The sequence below is a fragment of the Lepidochelys kempii genome, chromosome 3, assembly GCF_965140265.1.
Source record: "Lepidochelys kempii isolate rLepKem1 chromosome 3, rLepKem1.hap2, whole genome shotgun sequence".
Classification (NCBI taxonomy): Eukaryota; Metazoa; Chordata; order Testudines; family Cheloniidae; genus Lepidochelys; species Lepidochelys kempii.
The window spans coordinates 205,244,092-205,268,935 of NC_133258.1; the positions used below are offsets into that span (position 1 = coordinate 205,244,092).

General features: G+C 42.1%; 1 protein-coding gene across 3 annotated transcripts in view; it reads left to right on the plus strand.

Moving 5' to 3' along the window:
* The window catches only part of CFAP61 (cilia and flagella associated protein 61), a 209,966-nt gene that overhangs the window by 51,724 nt on the left and 133,398 nt on the right, over nt 1–24,844 (plus strand). For 2 of the 3 annotated variants that reach the window (XM_073339783.1, XM_073339782.1), the window contains exons 16-17: nt 135–341; nt 4,092–4,226. In XM_073339783.1, coding sequence (XP_073195884.1) covers nt 135–341; nt 4,092–4,226 — 342 coding nt within the window. The remainder of the gene's footprint in view (nt 1–134; nt 342–4,091; nt 4,227–24,844) is intronic. The other variant, XM_073339785.1, reaches the window with a different exon arrangement.

A 24,844-nucleotide genomic window follows, 5' to 3' on the forward strand; every position in this document is an offset into this window, starting at 1 on the left:
ATAGCTCTCAAGGTAGTCTTGTTTCAATGTTCAAATTTCATCATTAATAAATATAAAGGCAGTTTGCTGTGACATCTTTATCACAAAAACACAGCTCTTTCATCATCACTGATTTAAAATGTCTTATTTCATAGGATATTGAATATATCCGTTCACATTACAACATTGAAGATTTTATTTACTTCAATCACCACCAGCAGGAGGAACATGGCCATCTGTACCACTTTGCTCTAAATCCCATATTCCATCACTATACCAAATATTTTCTGAAAGAGATCCTTCGCTTAGCCTACAAGTCTTGTCTCTACTACTCTATTTATCCACAGTCTGTGGACGGCGAGGTAAAAGAAAAAATTGGCAGTGATTTTATTAAATATCATACGTCCTGACCTTTATTTTCCTTAGGTTTTTTGTTTTGTTTGTTTGTTTTTCTATGACTGATATATGGCAGGTGATTGGTATAGAGAAATTTCTTCAGAAATGTTGCAAACAACACTTTGTTCTCCTCTCAGATCACACAGTCTCCATTTGTGTTGATGGGTGACACATGGTAGAGCTAGACTGTGGGTTTGCTACAAGCTCTGTGTTTGGGGCAACACATTTAGTGTCTTCCCTCAGTGTGGGAATCATGCCTCAGAGAGGAATGATTTGCTCTCTACTTCCCCGCTTGCTTCAGTGTTGGCAGTAGTTTGGTTTTTGTCCATACCATTACTTTCCCCTCTGCTGACCAGTGCATTGTGGGGACTGTAGCCAAAATATTCCCTGCCCACTCCCAAAGTATCTGCTCTAGGACAGATTAGTAATACCCCATACCACTGGCACATCTGGACACAATATTCAAATAGCCAAATGGGAGCAGTTTTTCCTCTACCTTTTGCCCCTCTATGGATGCATAGTTGAAGGAACAGTCCTGCTCATACTGTGTATTAACTGGGGAATACTCCATGATATTTTCATTGAATTGTTTAAGATGCTGATGCAGCTTGTGTACCCTTATATGACTTGCAGATCAGTTACATGACATATTTTAAAATGTCAAGATATAAAGCATTCATAGCTTCTTTGTCTTCACCTTGTAGTTCTATTTTCTGTTACTTTTTAACCAAACTTTTCTGATCAGTCGTGTTCTCCCACCACATGTTTCTCAGACATTGCAACTCAGTTGCATAGTGGGTTTTGAGATGTACAGATGCTCACTTTTTATTTAGAGATTTAGGGTGGGATAGTGGGAAGAGGAGAAGGGGGAGGAAGGAGGTCACTGACTACAACATGATGAGAATAGATTAAGGATAAAAATTTTAAAAGTGCCTAAGTGTCTTAGGAGCCCTATTTTCAGAAGTGACTTATACACTTATAGAACATAAGAACGGCCATACTGGGTCAGACCAAAGGTCCATCTAGCCCAGTATCCTGTCTTCCAACAGTGGCCAATGCCAGGTGCCCCAGAAGGAATGAACAGAACAGGTAATCATCAAGTGATCCATCCCCTGTTGCCCATTCCCAGCTTCTGGCAAACAGAGGCTAGGGACACCGTTCCTGCCCATCCTGGCTAATAGCCATTGATAGACCTATCCTCCATTAACCTATCTAGTTCTTTTTTGAGCCCTGTTATAGTCTTGCCCTTCACAACATCCTCCGGCAAGGAGTTCCACAGACTGACTGACTGCATTGTGTGAAAAAATACTTCTTTTTGTTTGTTTTAAACCTGTTGCCTATTAATTTCATTTGGTGGCCCCTAGTTCTTGTGTTATGAGAAGGAGAAAATAACACTTCATTATTTACTTTCTCCACACCAGTCATGATTTTATAGATCTCTATCATATCCGGCCCTTATTCGTCTCTTTTCCAAACTGAAAAATCCCAGTCTTATTAATCTCTCCTCATACGGAAGCCATTCCATACCCCTAATCATTTTTGTTGCCCTTTTCTGAACCTTTTCCAATTCCAATATATCTTTTTTGAGATGGGGCAACCACATCTACACACAGCATTTAAGATGTGGGTATACCATGGATTTATATAGAGGCAATATGATATTTTCTGTTTTATTATCTATCCCTTTCTTAATGATTCCCAACATCCTGTCTGCTTTTTTGACTGCTGCTGCACATTGAGTGGATGTTTTCAGAGAACTATCCACACTGGCTCCAAGATCTCTTTCTTGAGTGGTAACAGCAAATTTAGACCCGATCATTTACATATAGTTGAGATTATGTTTTCCAATGTGCATTACTTTGCATTTATCAACCTTGAATTTCATCTGCCATTTTGTTGCCCAGTCACCCAATTTTGAGAGATCCTTTTGTAGCTCTTTGCAGTCTTCCTGGGACTTAACTATCTCGAGTAGTTTTGTATCATCTGCAAATTTTGCTACCTCACTGTTTACCCCTTTTCCCAGATCATTTATGAATACGTTGAATAGTACTGGGCCCAGTACAGATCCTTGGGGGACACCAGTATTCGTGTTTCTCCATTCCTCTCTCCACTTAGGAATCTAAGGGCTTGTCTACACTGCCCTTCAGTTTGGACAACAAACAAGACTACACTAACGTGAACTAGGAACTTTTTAGTTCACACCTGCAGCATCTACACAGAGGAGTTACCTCGCAGCACTTTGATGCATACTGCTATTCACATCTCAGTAGTCATAACTGGAGGGCAGTGTAGATATAGCCTCCGTGTCACTAAAAGTCAGTGGGGCCTTTGGCATCTCAGTCACTTTTGAAAATGGGACTTAGGCTCCTAAGTCACTTAGACACATTTGAAAATTTTACCTTAAATCTGCTTTTCTTTTCTAACACAGGGCCTGTCTAGATAGAAAGCTAGTACATAGCAAACTAGGGTGTAAATCTGTAGCACACTAGCATGCTGTTCATGGCTATGTAGACCCTTCTAGTATGCACTCAAAGTTCCCTAGTTCACATTGACCTATTCCCATTTCAAAGCAGGGTAAATCAAAGCACACTAGGACACTCTTAGTGCACTGGAGCAAGTTCCACACTGCCAGTTAGTGCACAGCATGCTAGTGCACTGTCAACATACATCCCAGCTTGCCACGCACTAATTCTCTGTCTAGACAAGCCCATATAGGAATCTTGATAAGATAAATACACAAATTTTCAGAAGAATCTTTTTGCTTCTCCAGCGTGTGTTCTTCTATACAGATTACCGCTCTGTGGAGGTTTAGTAATTGCCTCCTTGAGGAACTAATCTCACTGAGTAACATTTGGCTAATTGTCATTCACAGAAATGAAGGTAAACAGGAATGGGTGGAGAAGATGAGTTAAATCTTGGTAGTATTTTCTCCTTGGTCTATTTACAGGTTAAAACAATTTAGCTTTAACTCAGCAATGCAATTCTAATAAGTGGTAAAATATTATTTTGTTCAGCTTACATTGTAGTAACATTAATCATGATTTATTTTTTTGGTGTTGTGGCTATGATATAGACTTCAAAGGCACTTCAGTGTAATTTGCTTTCCATTAATGTCCACTCTGTTTCTCATAATTCTCCTGTTTTGTCTTTTCATGTGATGTATAATTGGGCCAGTCATGCTGGAATAAAGCTGCTTCTAATGACCTGCCCTATACAAGTTAACATTTGGAGGTTTTGTTCAGTTCAGATTTTTTCCAGTTTATTAACATTTATCACTTGGGTGAAATTGACATTTCAGTCAGTATAGATTTACTATATAAATTCTTATACCATCGTTTGCCAAACAAGCAAAGGTTAACAGTAAGCAGATAATACAGCTTAATGAGGTCAAATCAAGCTGATTCATGATCACTGTGGAGAAAAATATCCTCCTGGGGAAAATACTTGTGCTGAAAAATCCCATAAACCAAACCACTTGTTTATCTGTCATTCCCACAGAGATAGTAACGTAATTACTCTCATAATTATCTTCATTAGTGTCAGGAATTATCTGCAATTCATTCCTCTGCTCTGAGTATGTTTGTTTGTTTACTGATTTTTCTCTCAGATTTAGCCAACAGAATTAAGAATTTTGTATTTGCAAAGCCATACAACAGACATCTGTGATGCACTGTTCTGACATTCTCTGTGCTAAAATATAGATTGCTCTCTTTCAGTTTCAGAATCCCTATGCCCATTCCCTGACATCTGCCCTTCATTACATGGTTCCCGTGCGACCAAGACGACAGATTGTCTATCCTCTGGAAAAGCTTGGCATAAACGCTCCATCAAAGCAGGTCTCCAAGGATCAGGTGGGTAACAGAAGCAGCAGCAGGCAGGAGGCATAGTGCCAGCTAATGCAGGGTTTGGCAGATGGGATGACATTACTGTCTTAGTGTTGATAGGCTGCTTCTTAATTACATTGAATGTGGTGTTCATACCCTTACAGTCTAAGCTTTGCTTATGCCATACTGTATCTTTCTAAGCATATATTTCAAACTGACGATTATAAAGCACAGCCACTGAACTCTACAGTGTTTCCCTATTAGTAAATATTTTCAGGTTTGCTGTATTTCCTATTAAATTACTTTGAAACTCATAGATTTTAAATTATTTTAATTAAAACACAGATAGCTCTTTGTACTGATGATTTTATCCTTTATGTTGGTGGTCTGCTTTCAAGACAAAAAGTACAATGATACTCTTCGGACAACTCGTGTAGAAATACTGTTTGATGTATTTTAAATCAATTTATTCTTCAGACCCGCAGCCAGGCTTCTTTAATGCTCCAGAACCCCTTCAAAAACCACTGCAAAGTGTCAGGAATGATTTAACAGCAAAGTAGATCCCCTTAGTCAAAAGTATATATTTATAGAACTCTCATACAGCTTGAAGATGCTAAACTGGAAGCTTGTTAAAGTTAAATTTGTTACACTTTTGTGGATAGAGTTTTTTAAATGACTAAAATCTACAAAGATGTTTTTTCTGAAGTAACCAATGCAGTTAAAATGTCAGGGGAAAAAACACATCAGTGATGGATATTTTCTGTAAGTGGATGTAATTTACTTGGGGAAACATAATTAGAGAATTTTACATCTCTTTAATGCTGATTCCAGTTCACTGAGACAGGATAATGTATAATATCCTTTAGCACTGTCCCCTCCGTAGTTGGTAGATAGTTTATGGCATTGGAAACTCTTAATTAGATAACAGTTGACAAAGCAGAATCCCAGAACCTGTCTCAGCCAGTTGGATTGTGTGTTGCTCTTTGGAGCAACACACAATCCATAAAAGTCTCTAATTAATCTTCCCCTTCATATGCAAACATTTCTCCTGCCTGCCTATCCTCTGCCTCATTGGCTGCCTATCCTTTTCCTTTAAACTTCTTCCTATGTGTCTTCAAATTACACTCAAGTTGCCTTAATGGCAGAACCCATTACCATTTTTGCTGGAGCCACAAAACACGACCCTCACTTGTCATTTTTGAGAGTTTTGTGTTTATGGGGTTCATAAAACACTATGCAAAGGTCCTTCCTGAGGATTTTGGGTAAGACTAGTGAGAATTGCTTGAAGCCTTCCAAACTTAACTGATTCCTTTTATATGAAAAGGTGTGGACTTTTCAGGTCACCACTAGCCTTTTGCTGAAAGAGAAATGGAGCCCAGCTGCTTCGCTAGGGTCTTCACATATGCACTAACATTCATAAATGATTTTCAAAGGGCTATTTTCTATCTAAACTGGAGGTCTTGGTCTGCTGAGTCCCCAGCAACTTGAGGGTTACTCTAGTCCACTACCACTGCTCATAACTTTTTGAAGTAGTAGCAGCATGAAACTAACAAGACTGAATTGGCTCTTCTGCTAAGCAACTACCGTGGCCTTTGACTACAAAGAATTGTGTCATTTTAATAACTTAGTGAGGTAGGCTGATTGCAGTACTGAAAATAGGAGGCAGCCTCTGCTTTCTGATCCTGTCTCTTTCACCGATTCCCTTTGTGGCCTTGATCAAGTCATTTGCCCTCCTTGCACTCAGCTCTCTCAGGAAGGAAGAACTGTACCCATGAATAATCCTGTTCACCCCACAGAATCCCACAACCAAGTCAACAATGTATTGTGATGAAGGGAACTGGAGGCTACAGCTAGAACTAATACAATCAACTGACATGGATGTGATTATTAAATTTTTATAATATGGTAGAACTCAAAGGTCCCAGTCAGGCGCAGTACAGACAGAAAGACGGTCTCTGCCCTGAAGAGCTTAAAATCTAGACCAGACAAAAGTGCAGAGAAGGAGGTGGTCAGGTTGAAAAATGTCATTTTGTTTCCACATGTTAAAAGAAGTCTGCAGTGTGGGGCCTAGGTTAAGGTAAGTAGGGTTAGTGAAAGAAATGAGCTAATAGGAGCCCAGAGTAAGAAAAAGGGAAAGAGTATATTGATGAGGGAAAAGAGAGGAAGCAAGCAACTGATCAGCAAAGAAATAAAAATATCCAGTGTTCAAACTTAAAGCAGAGTCTGATGATTATATCCCTTGCATCCAGGGGTTCTGAAGCAGGATATCCTCCTAGCCACATGGATGGGAAAAGGGGTCGCAGTGGGTCGTGGTGTCCCGGAGGGGTGGGGTCACACTTCTAGATCTGAACTAGCTGGAGGGTCCCAGTTTCGCTTCACCCACACATCTGTGTTCTTGTGTTCCCAGCATCTGTTCAGTGGGGGAGCCTTTCTCCTGATTGTGAGAAGTATTTCTTCTTGACCAGTGCTGGTGATCACTTTGTGCCTTGATGCATAAGGACTGAGATTCCTTGTAATTTTCATCTTAACTTGTGTAACTGCAAATCTTTTCCCCATTAAACACAGCACAAAAGCTGTAGTGTCAAACAATCATAATTCGGGAAATGTGACATTTTTCATTTGAATGTCCATTATGACCCACTACTGAGTTTCTCTGTACATTTTTGCTATGGAAACAATTTTACTAACATTCTTGCTTTGGTGCCCATACCCTGCTCCTTAATGCCCATCTGCCTCTGCAGCTTCAGACCTGCTTTCTGCCTCCCTGTTGCCTGCCCTCCTCTCACTCCAGCTGCTGGGACTTGCCCATGTCTGTCTCCTGGAGTAACAGCTTCAGGCTGAGCAGCTCGGAAGTTCCCTCGCTAAGGACAACCTTTGATTTGCATGCACTTGCATGCGCACCCCCCCCCCATGGACCGTTAATAGCTTAGTATCTTAGGGAACTTCGCAGATTGGAAGCCCTGGGGCACTAGCGACTTGTGCAGCCACTGTAACATGTTCCAGCCGCCTTGCGAGCATGAAGAGATTCACTCCCAACTATTGTTCCACTTGGGGTAATTCTGATAGGGTCTCCAAGGACCCACTTCACCCCTTTCATTCCTCCGAAGATCAGATCAGAGATGTAAACCAGAAGACCTTTGCCTCACTTAATTCACAGTGCATGAGATTGCCAGTCCAGACTGAACTCGGCCTTGTTGGGAGGAGGCAGTTTCCCTGCGAGCCTGGACCGGTTCTGTCACATACAAATGAGCGTTAGTTGTTACCTCTTCTCGTTATGTGCTAATTTTTCTATCTGCCCCCTCCATCAGCTTTTTCTGCTCTCGTTCCATGGCTTGAAAAGAAATCTATCCTCCTGCAGAAGATTCACAACCTGCTGAGCATTAGGGCAGTTCACTCTGTGCCACGCTCAGAGAGAAAGAGCTCTGTTTTATAGTGTCCAAGACACCATGGATCTGTCTCCCCTCAATCCCGTTATATGGAGAACCATACTCAGGGTTGAGACAGTGACTCTTCAGATCCAGGAGATCTGTAATATGATTGCCTGTCTTTGGTGGACCATTACCCCTGTATGTCCATACACCCTGTTCTCCACCCTACATACACCCATACACCCATCCATACACCCTGTTCTCCAGGATCCTTCATATCTGCCTAGGTTAGTATCACTTCTAGTATGGCCCTGGCCTCTGGATTCTCAGTATCCCTTTGCTTATGGTCATAATGATTATGGCTCTGAGGAAAGACTGAATCCACGGTCTCAGTTCTTTGTTGCTTTGAGCTCTGGTGCCTGGCCCCTGTATCAGAGCAGCCAAGGGGCTGTTTTAACTGACACGACTGCCTCTGAATTGCCCCAATCCCTATGCTGTGTCCATCTCATGATAACCCATCTCATGAGGGCCAGAGCCATGTGTTTTATACCCCAAGAGACCTATGAATCTCCACTTTCTTATGGTGTAAATAATTTGCTTCCAGATCCAATAAATCATATTATATTGAACCTTAAAAGCGTGACAGCACTGTGTGTGTAAAAATTGTTTTTCTTCGAGGGCTGCTGTTTGTGATCTCACTTGTGGGATTGCATTTCCTGGTCGCAAGCACATGGAACCATCTTTTGAAGCCAGGTCCATTGTGGAGCACGTGAGCACCCTCGCATGGCAACTTATGTCAGATGCCCTAGTCTATATAAGGGTGATCCCCTCTGAAACTCAGGGGATCACAGAAGTTCCTTTTGAAAGGCATACCCTTTTTAGTGATGAGACTGACATGATGCTGGAAAAAGTGAAGCCTTCTAGAACCACAGCTAGATCTCTTGGCCTTTCCCAGACTTCCATTTCTTCGCAGATGATCCTCCTCCTGTCCAGCCTCCAAATTCCAGAGGCAAGAGACAGCATCTTCTCAAAGCTGCTCTTCTCAAAGGGTGCTCCATTTTCCCCCAGAGCCAAATTATGGAAGGAGGCCTCAGCAACAATATAAGACTAAGAGCACTGGTGTTCGCATACTAGTCCACCGACTCTGCTTCTAAGTAGTAGACTGATAGGCCACCTGAGAATCAAGTTATTGTCTCCAGTACTATTCTCCCTCACCTTTCTCCATTCCCTCCCTTTCAGTCCTTGTCTGTCCTTATTTTACACCAGCTGGTGCATAATCACTTCTGATCCCTGGGTCTTAGAGACCATCCTCAGCAGATATTCCATCCAGTTCTGCACTAGGCTTCCCTCATCCTCCCTCCCTCCCTAGGCACAGTTCCCATGAGAACATACTCCTATAGAAAGTGGACTCTGCTATCAGAAAGGGTAATGGAAGGAATTCCTGCCCCTCTTCCCCCACCCCCATAATCTATCAAGGAAAGAGCTTGGGGATGAGGAAATACCAGGAATAAAAGAAGGTGGATGGTGTAAGAACTATTTTGAGCTTTAAGAACCTGAACAGGTATTCCAGACATCAAAATTCAGGATGCTCGCCTTGGAGGAGATTATTCCTTTGCTTACCAAGGAAAGTGGTGCAGCTCTCTCTTTGAAGGATGGGTACTTCCACATGGCTATTAGGAAGAACCATTACAGTTGCCCTAGTTTCTAGGAAACAGACTCCCAATTAAGATTTTTCCTTTTGGCCTGTCAGCAGCCTCATGGATTTTTACCGAATGCCTAGATGGAAGTTTATCTCCTCACCCAGGAGTACATGTATCCCCATATTTGGATGTTTGACTGATAAAAGCCAAATCAAAACAGGACTTGAGAAGAGTCATTGCCACTACTTGCACCCTGTGCCACTACCCAGGGCTTCAAATAAACAAGAGAGTCATTGATGACTTCTCCTAGCAAAGGATTTTTTGAGTGATGCAGTACTGGGCTTGGTACCAGTCAGTGCATTCCTTGTGGAGGAAAGATTCACTGCCATTCAGCAAGCCCAAGTCACATTAAGGGCTCAGAGAGAGCTGTCTGCTCATCTCTTTCTGAGGCTCATGGTTTTCATGGAATCATCAACCTACATGACTGCTCACACTAGAGTACTCATGAGACCTGTTCAGTGGGTAGTGCAGCATTAGACCCCAAATGTAGACAACCTGCACAGAAGGCTGTCAATCCTGCCCCAGTGTCCACCCAGGGATGCCTTCAGATCTCCTGTTCCCACAGCCATGATAACCGTGATGCCTCTACTTTGGGTTGTGAGGAATGCATTACCAAGCTCTGGAGGTGCATGGACTATGGAACTTGTGGGACTCGAGGCTCCATATCAAGGTCCCAAAGCTCAGAGTGGTATGCTGACCTTCAAAGTATTCCTACCCTCATTTCATCATCATGTAATACAGGCGTGACAGACAACAGCATGGACATATATTACAGCAACAGGCAAGAAGGAGCATAGTCTCTACTCTTTCGCATAGAAATAAAAAAAATTAAATGTCCAGTCCATGTATTCTGAATCAGTAACCTGAGTTGAACAGTCAACTTTCATAAGAGGAAAAGACTCAAAATTTTAATTTCCACATTATTGAAACAGGTTTGATAATATTGTACAGGAGTCCTGACCACCTGTCAGTCATTTTTAGTCCTGTTATATGAAAAAAATTAAAATAATGGGAATAAAAAATCTATTGTCATAAAGTGCTACTTGTTTGTAAAGTGCTTATAATTAACTGGAGAGTAGAAAACTATAGATAATTAAATAATTTTATAATGATATCTTCATAAATAAACAATTTATACATTTTTGTTTACTTTCTCACCATCTGCCCCATGGAATTATCAATGTAAGAAAAGAATAGTTTGATATAATTTATGAGAATAACTGACCCCAAATGAAAATATCACGTCTGTTGAATTCTTTTTTGTTTGTCCCTTCGTTATTGTTCTGTTGGTTTTTTATTGCATGGTTGCATTCAAGCTGTTAGTTTTATTGCACACTTCAGGATTGTTGTTTCTGCAACAACTCACAAAAAGAAGGCAGAGCAATTATTAAAGTATTAAGGAATCCCACACAGCTGTGTGTGGATTAATAAAGGGCATCTTTGTATTACTCAGATAATTCTGTACTGCTCTAAATACACTACAGGTAAAGCTACAGAAAACCTTAAAATCAAATGGGATATGATGGAGCGAAGTCATTAAAACATAGGGGTCCATATCCTCACTTGATGTAAATCAGCATAGTTCCATTGACTTCATTGGAGCTATGCCATTTTACACCAGCTGAATATCTGGCTTTGGACTGAATTGCTTAATTTGGATACAGGAATTCCTCTACAGTACTGGTGGTTCTTTGAGTAGTGTTCCTATTGGTGCTCCACTTAAAGTACGCATGTGCCTCTAGAGTCCTTGATCAGAGAGTTTCCGTTAGCAGTGTCCATTCAGCCTGTGCATCCACTCTGTACAACCTTGTGCCATACACTGAGGGTATGCAGGGCTGCACGGGTGAACCTCACTAAGTTCCTTCTCTAATGCCTCGACCTGAGAGGGAGCTCTAGTTTGTCCACCTTGTGTATACCTCAGCATTTTCTACAGTTGTTCTTTTAGTTTAGTTAGTTTAGTGTTAGTGTTAGTTGTTATTTAGTTTAGAATGAATTAGATAGTAATGTGGGAATTGGCTTTTTCCCTCTCCTTCCCACCCCCCTGTTTTTTTTCTAGGGAGACCTATCAGCCTGGCTGGGCATGCCTGGCTTCAAATGCTGCCTCTGTTGGGAGGGTATCCCGGTCAGCTATGGCCACTGTGTGTGTGTCCATTGCTTGGGAGAGTCCCATATCTCCCAAAAGTGTAACTTCTGCCTAGCTCTCAAATCTAGAGCACAGAAGAATTGGGAGAATAAATTGAGGTTTCTGATGATAGAGCGCTCCCTTCAACCTGCTTTTGAGTCAAGTCAGGAGACCCACCCCAGTACATCTGTCTTTGAACTGATCCAGTGCCCCATGGCCTCGGCCCAGGTCTCTCCTAAGAACGTGAGGACTTTGGAGGAGTCAGGGAAAGCTCAGAAAAAGAGGAGCTCAGTCTCCTATCACAAGGATCTGGCTCCCAAAAGGCTCTGGTCTCTCACTACATCTACAGTGTCAGAGGCCTCGATCTCTCAGCTTGGTACCACAGAGGCAAAAGACTCTTCTTCCAGTACCAATGGCATGGGAGATCTCAGAGCATTTCATAGAAGCACAGTCCCAGCAGGTCCCCAGTACCATCTGTGAAGGATCAGGAGGCCCAGGACATACACTCCTCTACAGCGGCACTATTTATATCAGGCTTACTATCGGTGACTTCTCACTCGGCACCTTTGGTACTGGGCAAATCAAAGTGACAGACAATTTTGGCCCATTTGTCAACACGCTGCAGATTGATGGTACCATTCACCTCAGCTGCTGCATTGGTACTGACCCACTGGGTACTGCAGGAATTCCGGTACTCCAGAGACTTCTCAGTCTTAGATGAGCTGGAGTCCCCAGTACTTATGGGTACCAGCCGACTCTTGTTACTGACACCCTGGTCTCTGGATTACCATTGCTTCTTGGTACCATAAGATTCTCTGCTGTTTTTGTTTGTTTGTTTGTTTGTTTTTTTACTGGGGCCTCTCCACTGGAGGATGTTGAGGAGGATGAAGCAACATTCAGTCAGTCTCCTGTACTAGTCCAGTATTTCCCTCCACGTCCATACAGGAATCCATAGTTCAACAAAGATCCTCCTCTATGACAGATGGTGTGAATCAGCCCTTATGGGCCTGCAAAAGACCATACTGGGATTCTTGGGCTGCCTGTCAGCAGCAGTTTGCCAGACCTCAGCTCCATTGCACTGAGAATTTAGCATTACACAGCCCCCTTTCTTCCAAACCCGCAACACGGGGAGACCTTCAAATAACAGTAGACTTGGGCGGATAAGGAGGCCACCCCAATAACTTCTGTTACATATTCGTCTCCGGACAAGGCAGTCGTGCCTCCACCACCATCAATGGCCAATGATTTTTGCCAGTTCCAGGACCTTGAGAAAAGGGTGGCCGACACCCTTCAGATACCTCTTGAGGAGTTCAAAGACTTGGAACACAAGCTCCTGGACATTCTGCAGTCAGCAATGCCCAGCTGCATTGCACTGTCCATCAGACCTGCACTATATTACACAGGTTGTGAGTTTGATCCCCAGCTGAGACAAACTATTCCCTTTATAAGTTTAGGGGAGGTTTACTTTTTCTGTCAGTTATTCTTTTAATTCAATACGTTACCAAAGTGAAGCGTACTACCCTCTCCTCCAAGAAAGGATTCTTTGACCCCACTTTGGGCAAATTTTTTAAACTCCCCATCTTTCTACAAACTCTTCTTGCACCATCCTCTGGAACTGCAGCGCTGTTAGTACTCCTGTCCCTCTAGAGGATGAAATCAGGAAAAACCGGAAGCTTGTTCATGACGATAGAGGTGGTAAACGCTAGCACAAGCACTGGTACTACTTGATGGGAGGGGAAATAAGCTGTGTACACTGCATTACCACCATGGTGTTTAGTGCTATATCACAGCATGTGTGTGCATTTAATTGATTCCAGACTGGTACTCATGGCAATTACTGGGGCAGGGGGAAATCCCCCCACATAAAAGAAAATTCAGAGACATCATCAGAATAGTGTGAAATGAGAAATACTGGTTTGAGATCTATAGAATAGTTTTTGTTGAACAGGAAAAATTATTAATAACGGAATCTTATTCCTTATCCTTTTTCTTTCTAATTCCTTTCATTCAGAAAGATCCTTAAGTGTTTTACAAACACACACAAACTGTATGGGAGTCAATTTATCCTCCACTAAAATGTAGACATTTCTGGATTTGAAGTTGGCAGCTGTTGTATAGCACTGCTTTGTGCTATACAAGTTTAGTACGGGAAGAGAAGGCAAATCTGCCTAGAGTATTTGGCATGTTATCTAAACACCATATATCATATTCAACTGCAAAAAATCTTAAACTTTTTAAAACTGATGACTGAAACATTTATATGCCACTTCTATCTCAGGAAGCATGTGCAGAAGTTGATTCCTCCCACCAGTATTTGAACTAGAAAGCTGTGGCTGCAAGTTAATTGTTAAATGACTCTTGCAAAGCAAACCATTAACCTTATGTATTGCTCCAGTGCTCTTATTGTTGAACTGGCTAATTGAAATATGCCAGAAGTACCTTATTAATATCCCAGTCGACTTGGGACACACTATTCCTGACCACAGGTCCCCCAACCACCACTTTTTACCTGTGGAAAAAATCAGGTGCGGATCTTTAATGTACTGAATAATGGCTGGACAAGGCCAGCATAGACAGGACCCCTCATCCCAGGCATGTTGCACTGGCAGGGCTCTTTGTTGGTGTAATCAAGCTGGAATGTTCACTCCTTGCAGCTGACATCTTTCATCCCCCTCAGTAATAAAGTAATAAACCTAAATTAGTAACGTCAGTTAGAAAAAAGGGGTGGTCTATAACCTGTGGTCTGCTGGGACACTTCCCACTCTCCAGTGCACTTTCCCTTAGGTCAAAGGATATTTTGATTTTCAGGAATCAGCAGTGGAAAGAAGATCCAATTTGCCTGCATTTCATCAGAGATTTAGTTCTGTGTGGCATGCTGAAGTGACAAACTGTGGAGCACATTGTGACAGGTTGGATCACAGAAACCCCCTTGGGGCTGCCAACTGATGTGCCAAGACTACTTCTGCCCCTGCTTTCCCTGCCAGCTTTGGACTCCAGCACCCTGTCTTGCTGAGCCAGACACTCCAGTCTACTCCAACACAGACACAGGGTCTGAACCACATGCCTCAAAGCTGCAGACTTAACTGAAAGCAATTTAAGAAGTGTTCCTGTCTTTAACACTCAGCTGCCCAACTCCCAATGGGGTGCAAACCCCAAATAAATCCGTTTTACCCTGTATAAAGCTTATACAGGGTAAACTCATAAATTGTTCACCCCTTATAACACTGATAGAGAGATATGCACAGCTGTTTGTCTTCCCCCCCGGTATTAATACATACTCTGGGTTAATTAAAAAGTGATTTTATTAAATACAGAAAGTAGGATTTAAGTGGTTCTAAGTTGTGACAGACAGAACAAAGTGAATTACCAAGCAAAATAAAATAGAACATACAAGTCTATGTCTAAGAAAACTGAATACAGATAAAACCTCACCCAGTAAGCTTCCTTTTACAGACTAGTCTCCTTCTAGTCTGGGTCCAGCAGTCACTCACACCCCATGTAGTTACTGTCCTTTTTCCAGTTTCTTTCAGGTATCCTTGGGGGTGGAGAGGCTATCTCCTTAGCCAGCTGAAGACAAAAATCCCAGGGGTTTAAATAGACTTCATTCTTGTGGGTGGACACCCCCTCCTCTCTCCTATGCAAAGTCCAGCTCCAAGATGGAGTTTTGGAGTCACATGGGCAAGTCACACGTCCACGCATGCCTCTGAACTTACATGTGGCAGCCATGGTTCACATGCTTCCTTGAACATCCTCAGGTAGACTTCTTATGTGGATTGGAGCATTCCAAGATTCATTGTCCTTTAAGTGTTTCTTGACTGGGTACCTAATTTGCACATTCCTTTCTCAAGGAACTGACCAAACGCTTTACAAAGGTTACTTAAAAATCAAGCCAGTACACAGCCAATATTCATAACTTGAAATACAAAATTGATACATGCATACAAATAGGATTAATAGATTCAGTTGATCATAACCTTTACATAGATATGTTATGAGGCATATATAGCATAAAACATATTCCAATTATGTTTTATATATATATATATATATATATATATATATATATATATATATATATATAAAAGCATATTTCTCTAAAGCCTTATGGGGGGCACCATCACACACATTCCATGTGGCAACAAGTCTCTAACAATCTCTACTAAGCCTAACACAGGCTGCAGATGGTAAATTTTGATAGCATGTGACTGAGTCAAGTCTGAACAGATTTTCATAGGTACAGAAAAAGGCACCTTCCTGGCCCCAGGACTAGCTCCCTGCCATACTTCAAGAACTGCTGTAAACAATGTAAGTATTAGAGGTCTTAAAAAAGTTGGACAATGTTTTTAATAGAAAGAGTTTGGCAACCTTTATATAGTCGCTGCCCTCTGTCATAAGGAAGATGTAGATTTTCAGTTTTATGATTTTGTGTTGTGGCTTTTCTCTTAAATATCTTGCAATGTGGAGCTATTCCTTAGTTATAGTACTGTCATGTATTGTTTTTAACATTGAAAAATACTTGTGGCCCAAGACATGGTAAAGAGCTGATTCCCTGATCTAAACATAAAGGTTAATATATAGTTACATTACAGTTAAAATTAAATGAAAACAATTCTGTATCTTATAGTGTATGTTTGGGATCATGTTGAAATTGCAAACAAAGGCTCAGGGTGTATGGTTTTCATTTACCAAAAGAGAGGTATTAATTTTTAAGAGGTAACTGTTGCTTAAGATGCTGTTGTGCATGAGTAATAAATTTTTAATGATTTTCTTGTACATGCATGGATTAAAATCCATTATTTATTGTACCTTCACTTGTCTAGTAAAGGTGCTGCTTTTATAGCACCAGCACTCATGCAAACACATTTATTTTGAACTGGTGGCTGATAATAAATTTCCTTACTGTAAATGTCAGTGGGTTTTGTGTGTTGCTGCCATTACATCTTGTTTGGAAGGCTGAATATTACACAATTATGGGAGGCACCAGATGGCATCATTAACAGGAATGCTCTGAATGTTTACCACTTATGTGCATGTGTGTAATTAAAAGTAAGATGACCTATCCTTACTTTGAAAACATGATGTCAGTAGTATACAGGTGTTAATGACATTTGCAGTGAGCTAGAATATTCATTCCTGCCTACAAAATAGGATGGTTTTTTTTAGCTTTTTGAAAACAGCTTGTAGATTGGACCCATGCTAAGTGTAAGAGCAGTTTGCAAAGAGGGAATAGACGTTTTTCCCAAAGAAACTTGCTGTTCAATATTACAAAATGAAAAGCCACAGCTGCTGTCACTAAAATGTAACTCTGTTCCAGTAAGCAACAAATAAATCTCCCCTTGTATCACATTATTTCTATTTAGCCTTGCTGTGCTAATTATTGTCAGTGTAAAATTTGATGTTGCTGGTTTTATTTTTATTGAGGTTTATTTTTAAAGGTTACAGGTTTAGGCCTGTTCTGAGTTTGTCAATGTATTTTGTTCTCAGGCAAGATGCCATTTTGATAACTTTGGAACATGTTGTTATGTGTTTATCTACAGAATAGGTACAATAGGTAGGGTGCTGAAGTCTTTCATTCTGCCCTGCTAACGTGCAACAACCCCGTTTTGAAAGGGGTGAGAAGGTAGTTGTGACATGGTAGGTATCTTTAGGTGCCTCCTGGAGGCATTAATGCCCAGCAACCATGATGTATCCATCTCCAAAGCAGCCCCTACGGGGAGACCTTGCTGAGTCAGACAGCACTGTGGAATTTTCTGAATTAAAGCCCAGCAGGTATTTTTACAGTCCCATCTATTAAGTGCCTCTCTGAGCTGAGGCAGTAAGGTGCAGCTGAGCCAGGTTAGTCTCAGAACCTTAAAGAATCTGGGTTTCTTTCAGGGGTTTCTTTCTAGTTTGCTCTCTAGAAGCCAGGATACAGAGCTCTAGAGAGAGAATCTGCTCTGTTTATATTATTTTGTATTTATAGCTGATCCTTATTTAGTTTTATTTAAAGGTTTTAAGCTGCATGAAGGAATGTGGCCAAAGACTGATTCCCTGTGTGTGCTGTTTTGGTTGCACAATAACAATGTGAAACACTAGAGATATTTTTTGTAGCCCAGTCTAGGTCATCCGTGACATTTCTCTGCAGCTGCATAGACCCTGGCTCTGCCATGGAATGTTATTCTCCATGCTCATGTAAGGCCTGATCCAAAGCCCACTGAAGTCAGTGGGAGTCTTTCCATTTCACTGAGTTTTGGATCAGGCTTTTAGACTTGGGAGGCTGCCAATAAAGGACAAGCTTTGGTTTAAAAAATGCATTTTCAGCTCAGCTACTTAACTAGTGGCTGTATAAATTAATACTAAGAACAGGGCTTCAATAGTACAGAGAGCTTATCTCTTCCTTCTTTCACTGTGCTTTCTGACATCTTGGTAACAGTCATAGCCTCATGCAGGCCTTGATTCTGTGAGCTTTTCCTTGCAGGCAGAATCCTATGCCCATCTAGAGTACTGTTGACCTCACTGAGGCTCTCCATGGTCATAGGGGTCAACCTGCAGGTCGCAGCCTGCAGGATCAGGGCCCATATCTTTTCCTCTGCAGATACTGCCACCTTTCCGTCTCAGTTAACATTCTACCTTTGTCTCAATTAATATTCCTCACCTGTTGACTTCAAGTGGAGCTACAGGTCCTCAGTGCACCTTAGAACAATAAGAAGGAATTTTTAACATATATTAGGAACCAAAAGAATCCTGACAGAGCTATTGGTCCACTGCTAGGTGGAAATGGTAGATTTATCAATAATAATACTGAAGAGGCAGAAGTGTTTGATAAGTGCTCCTGTTCTGTTTTTGGGATATAAACAGATGATATGGTCTCAACTTATGGTGGTGATAGCACTTTCCATTCCTCCATTCTGGAGGATGTGAAACAGAAGCTACTAAAGTTAAACATTTTAAAATCAGCAGGTCCAGATAACTTGAATCCAAGAATTTTAAAAGAGCTGGCTGAGAAGCTCACTGGACTGTTAATGTTGATTTTCAAAAAGTTGTGAAGCACTGGGGATGTTCCAGAAAACAGGAAGAAAGCTAATGTTGTGGCAATTTTTTAAAAGGGTAAATGGGATGACTTGGGTAATTATTGGCCTGTCAGGCCAACATAGATCCTAGGCAAGATTATGGAGTGGCTAATATGGGACTTGATTAAAGGAGGGTAATGTAATTAATGCAAATCAGTGTGGGTTTATGGAAAATAAATCCTGTCAAACTAATTTGATATCTTTTTTTGATGAGATTGCTTAGAGGGGCACCAGATTAATTCTGTAATGTCCGTCTGATTGGAGGTGGACATGGAATTTATTATAGTTGCCCAGGTGAATGGCAAAGGTAGAGAGACCAGATTTCTCTGGTCATTGAAAGTATTGTCAGGGAGTCTGACTTGCTTCAGGAATGAAGTGTGGAACTCCTGGCATTGGGAAAATACAGTATAAAACTCTTGCATCTTTAGCTAAAGTGCATTTGGAGTGTGGAGGATTGGTTGTTGGATTGTATTCTGGGAAATACAAGGATTGTGGGAAATGATGTATTAACTATGACTAAAGCTGTTAAAATTGTAACCCATAGTAAAAAGGAATATTGTTCTGTAATTCCAAAAGGGAATGGTACAGACAAAGAAACCAACTCTTGCGTAGTAGAGGAAAGTAGAATGCCCTGAGGGCTGATGTGGAGGAGTTAAACCCCATCTTGCCAGCATTTTGCAGATGAGCAGAGGGCAGACCCTACTCTAGAAAGTGCAAGGGGAAGGGAAATGGGGCAAGGTTTTTTGAAGAGGAAGCAGATTTTACAGGAAAGCTCCCATGGGGAAAGATAAAAGCCCTGGGAAATCTTACAAGCAATTAGTTGTGCATGCTTAGCACCATGGGGAGTTAATATTCCTGGACCATGACTGCCTTTTTCCTGGTCACTTAAGAACTCAGAGGACCTATGATAGGTTAAAAAGGAATTTTTACTGGCCAAGGATACAGAATAATGTGAGAGACTATTGCAGAACTTGTGACTTATGTCAGAAGAGAGAGAGACCAGTATGACCCTAAAAAGTTACCCTACACCCCCTCCCTGGGATACATGAGGCATTTTTCTGGGTAGCAGTGGACAGTGTGGGCCCTGTGCCTTGTCCTAGCCAAAGGAGGAAGAAATATGGTTTCAATGGATTTTGCCATGAGATACCAGAAGCAGTGGCTCTGTCTAACATAGAGGCTGACGCTGTGTCAAAAGCCCTTTTCATTATTTTCAGCAGAGTGGGTTTCCCTAAAGAGATTTTATCAGATCATAGGTCAAATTTCATATCCCAGCTATATTGAGAATTATGGAAATTGTGTGGCGTGAAACAGCAGAAGGATGCCCCATATCATCCAGAGACAATTGTTTTGGTCAAGTCATTCAATGCAACACTGAAATCTATGCTGGGGATGTATGCAAACACGAGGGCCCAGGACTAGGATGAAATTTTACCCTATCTATTTTATGCTTATAGGAAGGTCCCCCAAGAGTCCCCAGGGTTCTCCCTGTTTGACCTATTCATAGTAGAGCTTCACTCTTGGATCCGTGTTCCAGGAGTGTGACTAGTCAGGAAATGCCTGCACACCTGCAGACAGTGCATTCTGCTCCAGCTAAAGTGATACAGCTGCTATTGTCTCTATGACTTTGATGCAGCTCTGCCTTGAGGAGCTGATCCAGCAAATGATGGAAGTACAGAGGCACTGTTGTTGCTCTTCTTTGAACATAGGACAAGTCAGGAAAACTAATACCAGTGGTGAACTAGATTCACTTGGTGAAAGGGTCAGGAGAGCTGGTCTTGTTTGAACTGCTGGCACATGGAGGGCCAGCACTGATGAGTAAATGGAGCACAGTGTAGCTGACATTGAGAGGAAGATGGGTGGTTACCACCCCCACCAAGCACTTAGGAGCCATGGAGAAGCAGCAGATGAAGGGTTGCTATAGTAAACATTCACTGTGCTGAGGAAAGTTACTTATGGGGCTGTCATTAAGGCCACCACCTGAAGCACAGAGATGTATGTCTGTCCAGTGCTCGTCACCACTACACTGCCCAAAGCAGAGAGGAGCACCGAAGAATACCCCAGTTTAATGGTGTCCATGGCAACATATCTGAAGCATGCTTTCTCTGTACAGCAGACCAACCTCCTGCTGCTATCTCCAGGTGGGCTGGCATGAAGCAACACAACTCTGAAAGGCTCAATGCCATACTTTGCCTCCTCAGATAGGCCACATCTCTAGCTGTCCTCTTGGAACAATCTAGCATCATGTGCTCACTGCCTGAGAGAAACCACGCACCATGCAGCACTCCCCCCAGAGCAGCTTGGTGCATAATAGCATGCCATCTGAGCAGCCTACCAATCTGCGGGGCTACCTCTGAATGGCCTGCAGCCAAGCAATGACGGCAGGAATGACACTGCCAGAGCACAGTGTCTCTGATACATGCCTCTACTAGAGGAATGTGACAGCGATGCTCTCTGGATGTTATGGACAATTACACACTCCTGAGGATACAGTTTAGCCTCTGCATGTGTAACACAATTTGCATTTCTGCTAGGAGAAAAGCCCTGACAATTAGCAATAACTGCCCTTTGGACTACAGTCAGCATTGTGTGTGTTTATAAATGCTTAGCAGCCTTACCTGCTTTTCTACACAAGATGGAAGATGTTTCTCTCCTCCTCAGATGACTGATTAATCAAAGGCAACATCTTGGATTGGATCCCAGGATCAGTCAGTGCCACTAGTAAGCAATATCAGCACTGGCTTATTTGTCCCTGCAAGGAAATGGGATGTTCATGCCAACTGTTATTTTTTTAGGGAGTAACTGAAATTAGTCTCTTTTTGGTCCAAGCTGTGCAGAACTCAGAGTGTTCTTATAGGAGTCCATGCTGTACAGAAGGGCAGTGCATGTTTCTCCCCCACTGTGTACACTTTCAGCATATTAAAGTCAGCTCCTTGAAAAGGATTGTGGAGGGGAGAGTTAGGAAGCCATTCAGCAGTGCTGCAGAGATGCTACAAACAGTAGAGCCCATAGTAATTACCTGCAAGCCCCAGCTTTACTGTTGCATATTTGGGACCAGATCCTCAACTGGAGTAAATCACTATAATTCTACCGAAGTCAGGTTATAAGAGAGCTGTGTTAATTTACACAAGCTAAGGATCTGGCCCTTGTAATACAAAAAAGCACAACCAGGCATGGCTATTCTTTGAGCCTTCCTTTCAGTTCATGATCCACATAACTTTTTGGGTTTCAAAACCTGGATTCACCAAACCCAGCATCCCAGATTTTTCCGCACCTACACTTGGACTCTGAAAGAGCCCTGCTAAACAAGACCCCTCCACCAATCCCATCTTTGAGGGTATCTCATACAAGTTAAAATTCTTCATTGTTACCATTTTAGAAGGTCCTTGAATCTTAGCAGAAAAAAATCTTTTAAAAAATACTTGTAGTATGGTGTAAATTGGGGTAGCAATAAACAATGGATAAAGATGGAGCAGAAAGAGTTCACTATCTCTGTACGGTCAATGGCTTTCTTACAAAAACAGATGAAACCTGATGAAAAAAGGGCTCCCATTCAGAAGTTTCCGTTACCTTAAAATCTGGGGGCAACCCAGAGCAAAAGCCAGCCTTGCTGTGCTGCTCTAAGATGATTAGCTCAAACCCAAGTTTCCTTTCAGGAGACACTAGAAACCACTTTTTAAAAGTGGGCCTGCAAAGAGTAGGACCATTAATTTATGTGGGGAGAGGGGGAAATGTTGGGCCCAGCCACATTACAAAAAACTTTTAATTTAGAGAAGATAGCAATATTTAATTGTGTACAGTGGGCACACTGTATTTGAAACCCCCAAGAAAGGCCAGTCTTCAAGACACCACACATAGAAAAGGTGATAATCAACTGTAGAGTCTCAAAAGGCATCATTTAAAAGCGACATAGTGACTTTATCAAACTAGATATGGAAGGCAAATGTGTAATTTCATGAATATTTGGGAAAAGATAAGGAAATTCCCCTTCAGCACTGGGCCCTTATTTGGCATAAGGCTGCTTTGTCTTCCATATGTGTGAGGGAAAAAGAAAATCATAAGTTACATCTGCAGATTTTCTTTAAATGGGGGTACTGCTAATAGAGTATCAGCTGGCTGTTGGAGAGTGTGGAATGAAAGGTACCTTTTTTATATTTGGTGGGAATGTCTCCAAAGCATAGAGATTTTAAATCTTGTAACAAAAATGAAATTACCAGTGGATCCATTGGCCAGGCTTTTGGGACTCCTAGATTAAAAGACCTACCCACTGCAAAATAGTAAATGGCTGTTTCTCCTTCAGATTGGATCAAGGTGTGCTCTGTCAGAATTTGGAAGTTGAGGGAGCCCTTTATTAGTGGATCAGATCCACAGCTAGTGTAAATCAGTTTTAAAACTCTAAGATTTTGTTTCAGACTAGTAGGCCTTTTGTATGTCTGTCCAGCTGAGACCATTGCATTGCTAGTGGAGAATGTTTCATTGCCTTCACCTAGGTGGTGACCAACTCATCACTGTTCGTGCTGCGTTTGTGTTCTCCCTTTTGTGATGGTCGAAACCAGGACCTTTTTACAGAGGCGACCCTTCATTCTGACTCCACTGGCAATTGTGTTGATGATAGATGCTTCAAGACTAGGCTGGGAAACATACCTGCATCAGCTCACAATCTGTGGCCTCTGGACACAGACTAAGCTTCACATAAATGTCTTGGAATTGAGAGTACTCAACCTGGCCTGCCAGGAATTCCTTCCTTGACTGAAAGGCACGTTTAGATTTGAATGGACAGTATCACCACCATTTATTATATCTGCTGATAGGGTGGGAGCATATTAGAGACCTCTGTCTTGGGAGGCAGTGAAACTTTGGAAATCGGGGGTCCATCATAGGCTTTCACCTACAGCAATATTCTAGGAAAAGAAAATCTTAGCAGATGACCTCAGCAAGAAGTAAAGTGCCTGGCACTTGTGGTCTGTCAAAGAGGCAATAGCCAGCAACTTGTTCTTGAGGTGGGGATCTCCTCAGCTTACCCTTTTTGCTGCAGAACATGGTACCAACTGCAACCAGTCCTGCCCCAGAGGTGGGAAGAGCTCAGGGTCTCAGCCAGACACATTTCTCTTGGACTGGAAACATATCTGCCTATTCAAGTTCCCTCTGATTCTTCTCATCCTTAGGGTCCTGTGGGAGATCAGACAAGACAAAGACAAGATGGTCCTCATAGCATCAAGTTGGGCCCATCAGTTTTGCTACCCAACATACTGGAATTGGCAGTGCATCCTCCGGTCCCTCTGCCTGATCTAGTGAACTTCTGTCTCAGTAGTACAGCCAGATTCTGAGGTCTTTGAATTGGGCATTCTGGATACTTCTGGCTGAGCAACTTGGACTGTGATTGCTCTGTAGGGGGGTTCAGAAAATTCTGCTGGGAAACAGGAAACTTTCCACCAGAAATCTGTATGAGATGGAAGTGGTTTTTCTATCTGGGCAAGGCAAAAAGGACCTGCTCTTCATCAGTCTTTCATTGCACTCCTTCTGAACTACTTGCTTCACCTCAGATGATCTGGTCTCTCCCTCAGACCAATGAGAACTCCCCCGGCTTACAAATTTGGTCTTTCATCCTCTGTTACAGGACTATACTGTGTTCTTTGATCCCACAGCCCTATTCATTTCCAGGAGAGGCGAAGTGACACCCTCTAGGTATTAAGAAAGCTCTGAACTACTATCTGAACAGGACTATGCCATTCCATAGCTAACAGCTAGATAGCTTGAAGTGAATGGGGCACTGGGGGCCAATCAATCCCAATCCAGAAGACTGTCCAAAAGAATCAGACTGTGGATAAAGCACTAGACTGGGACTCAGGAGACCCGGGTGCTATTCCATGGACTATCACTGGCCTGCTGGGTGTCCCTGGGCAACTTACATAACTTCCCTGTGACTCAGTTTCCCCATATATAAAATGGGGATAATGATACTGACCCCTTTGTAAAGTGCTTTGAGATCTACTGCTGAAAAGCACTATAGAAGAGCTAGTTGTTATTTTAGAATACTCTTTTGCTATGGATTAGTAGTTATTCTGATACCAGCAGGCATCAGAGCCCATCCACTGGAGCTAAGGCAGCCTCAACTGCCTGTCAAATAGATTTTGATATATGTAAGCTGTATCCTAGTGTTCCATCCATACCTTCACTCTGCATTACTAATAGGGTCTAGCCTCGTCTTCAGATGCTCTGTCTGGGAGAACAGTCTTGCCATCTTTATTCAAAGACTCATCAGACCCTCCTCCTTTGGGCTTGGGGACTGTTCGTTCATGCTCTGAGAAGGCAGAACAGTTAATTGCCCTAGTAACTGTGTTTTTTCAGGATGATCCACACCTGCCCTCCTTCCCTACTCTGTTGGACTCTCCCAACAAATCCACAGTGA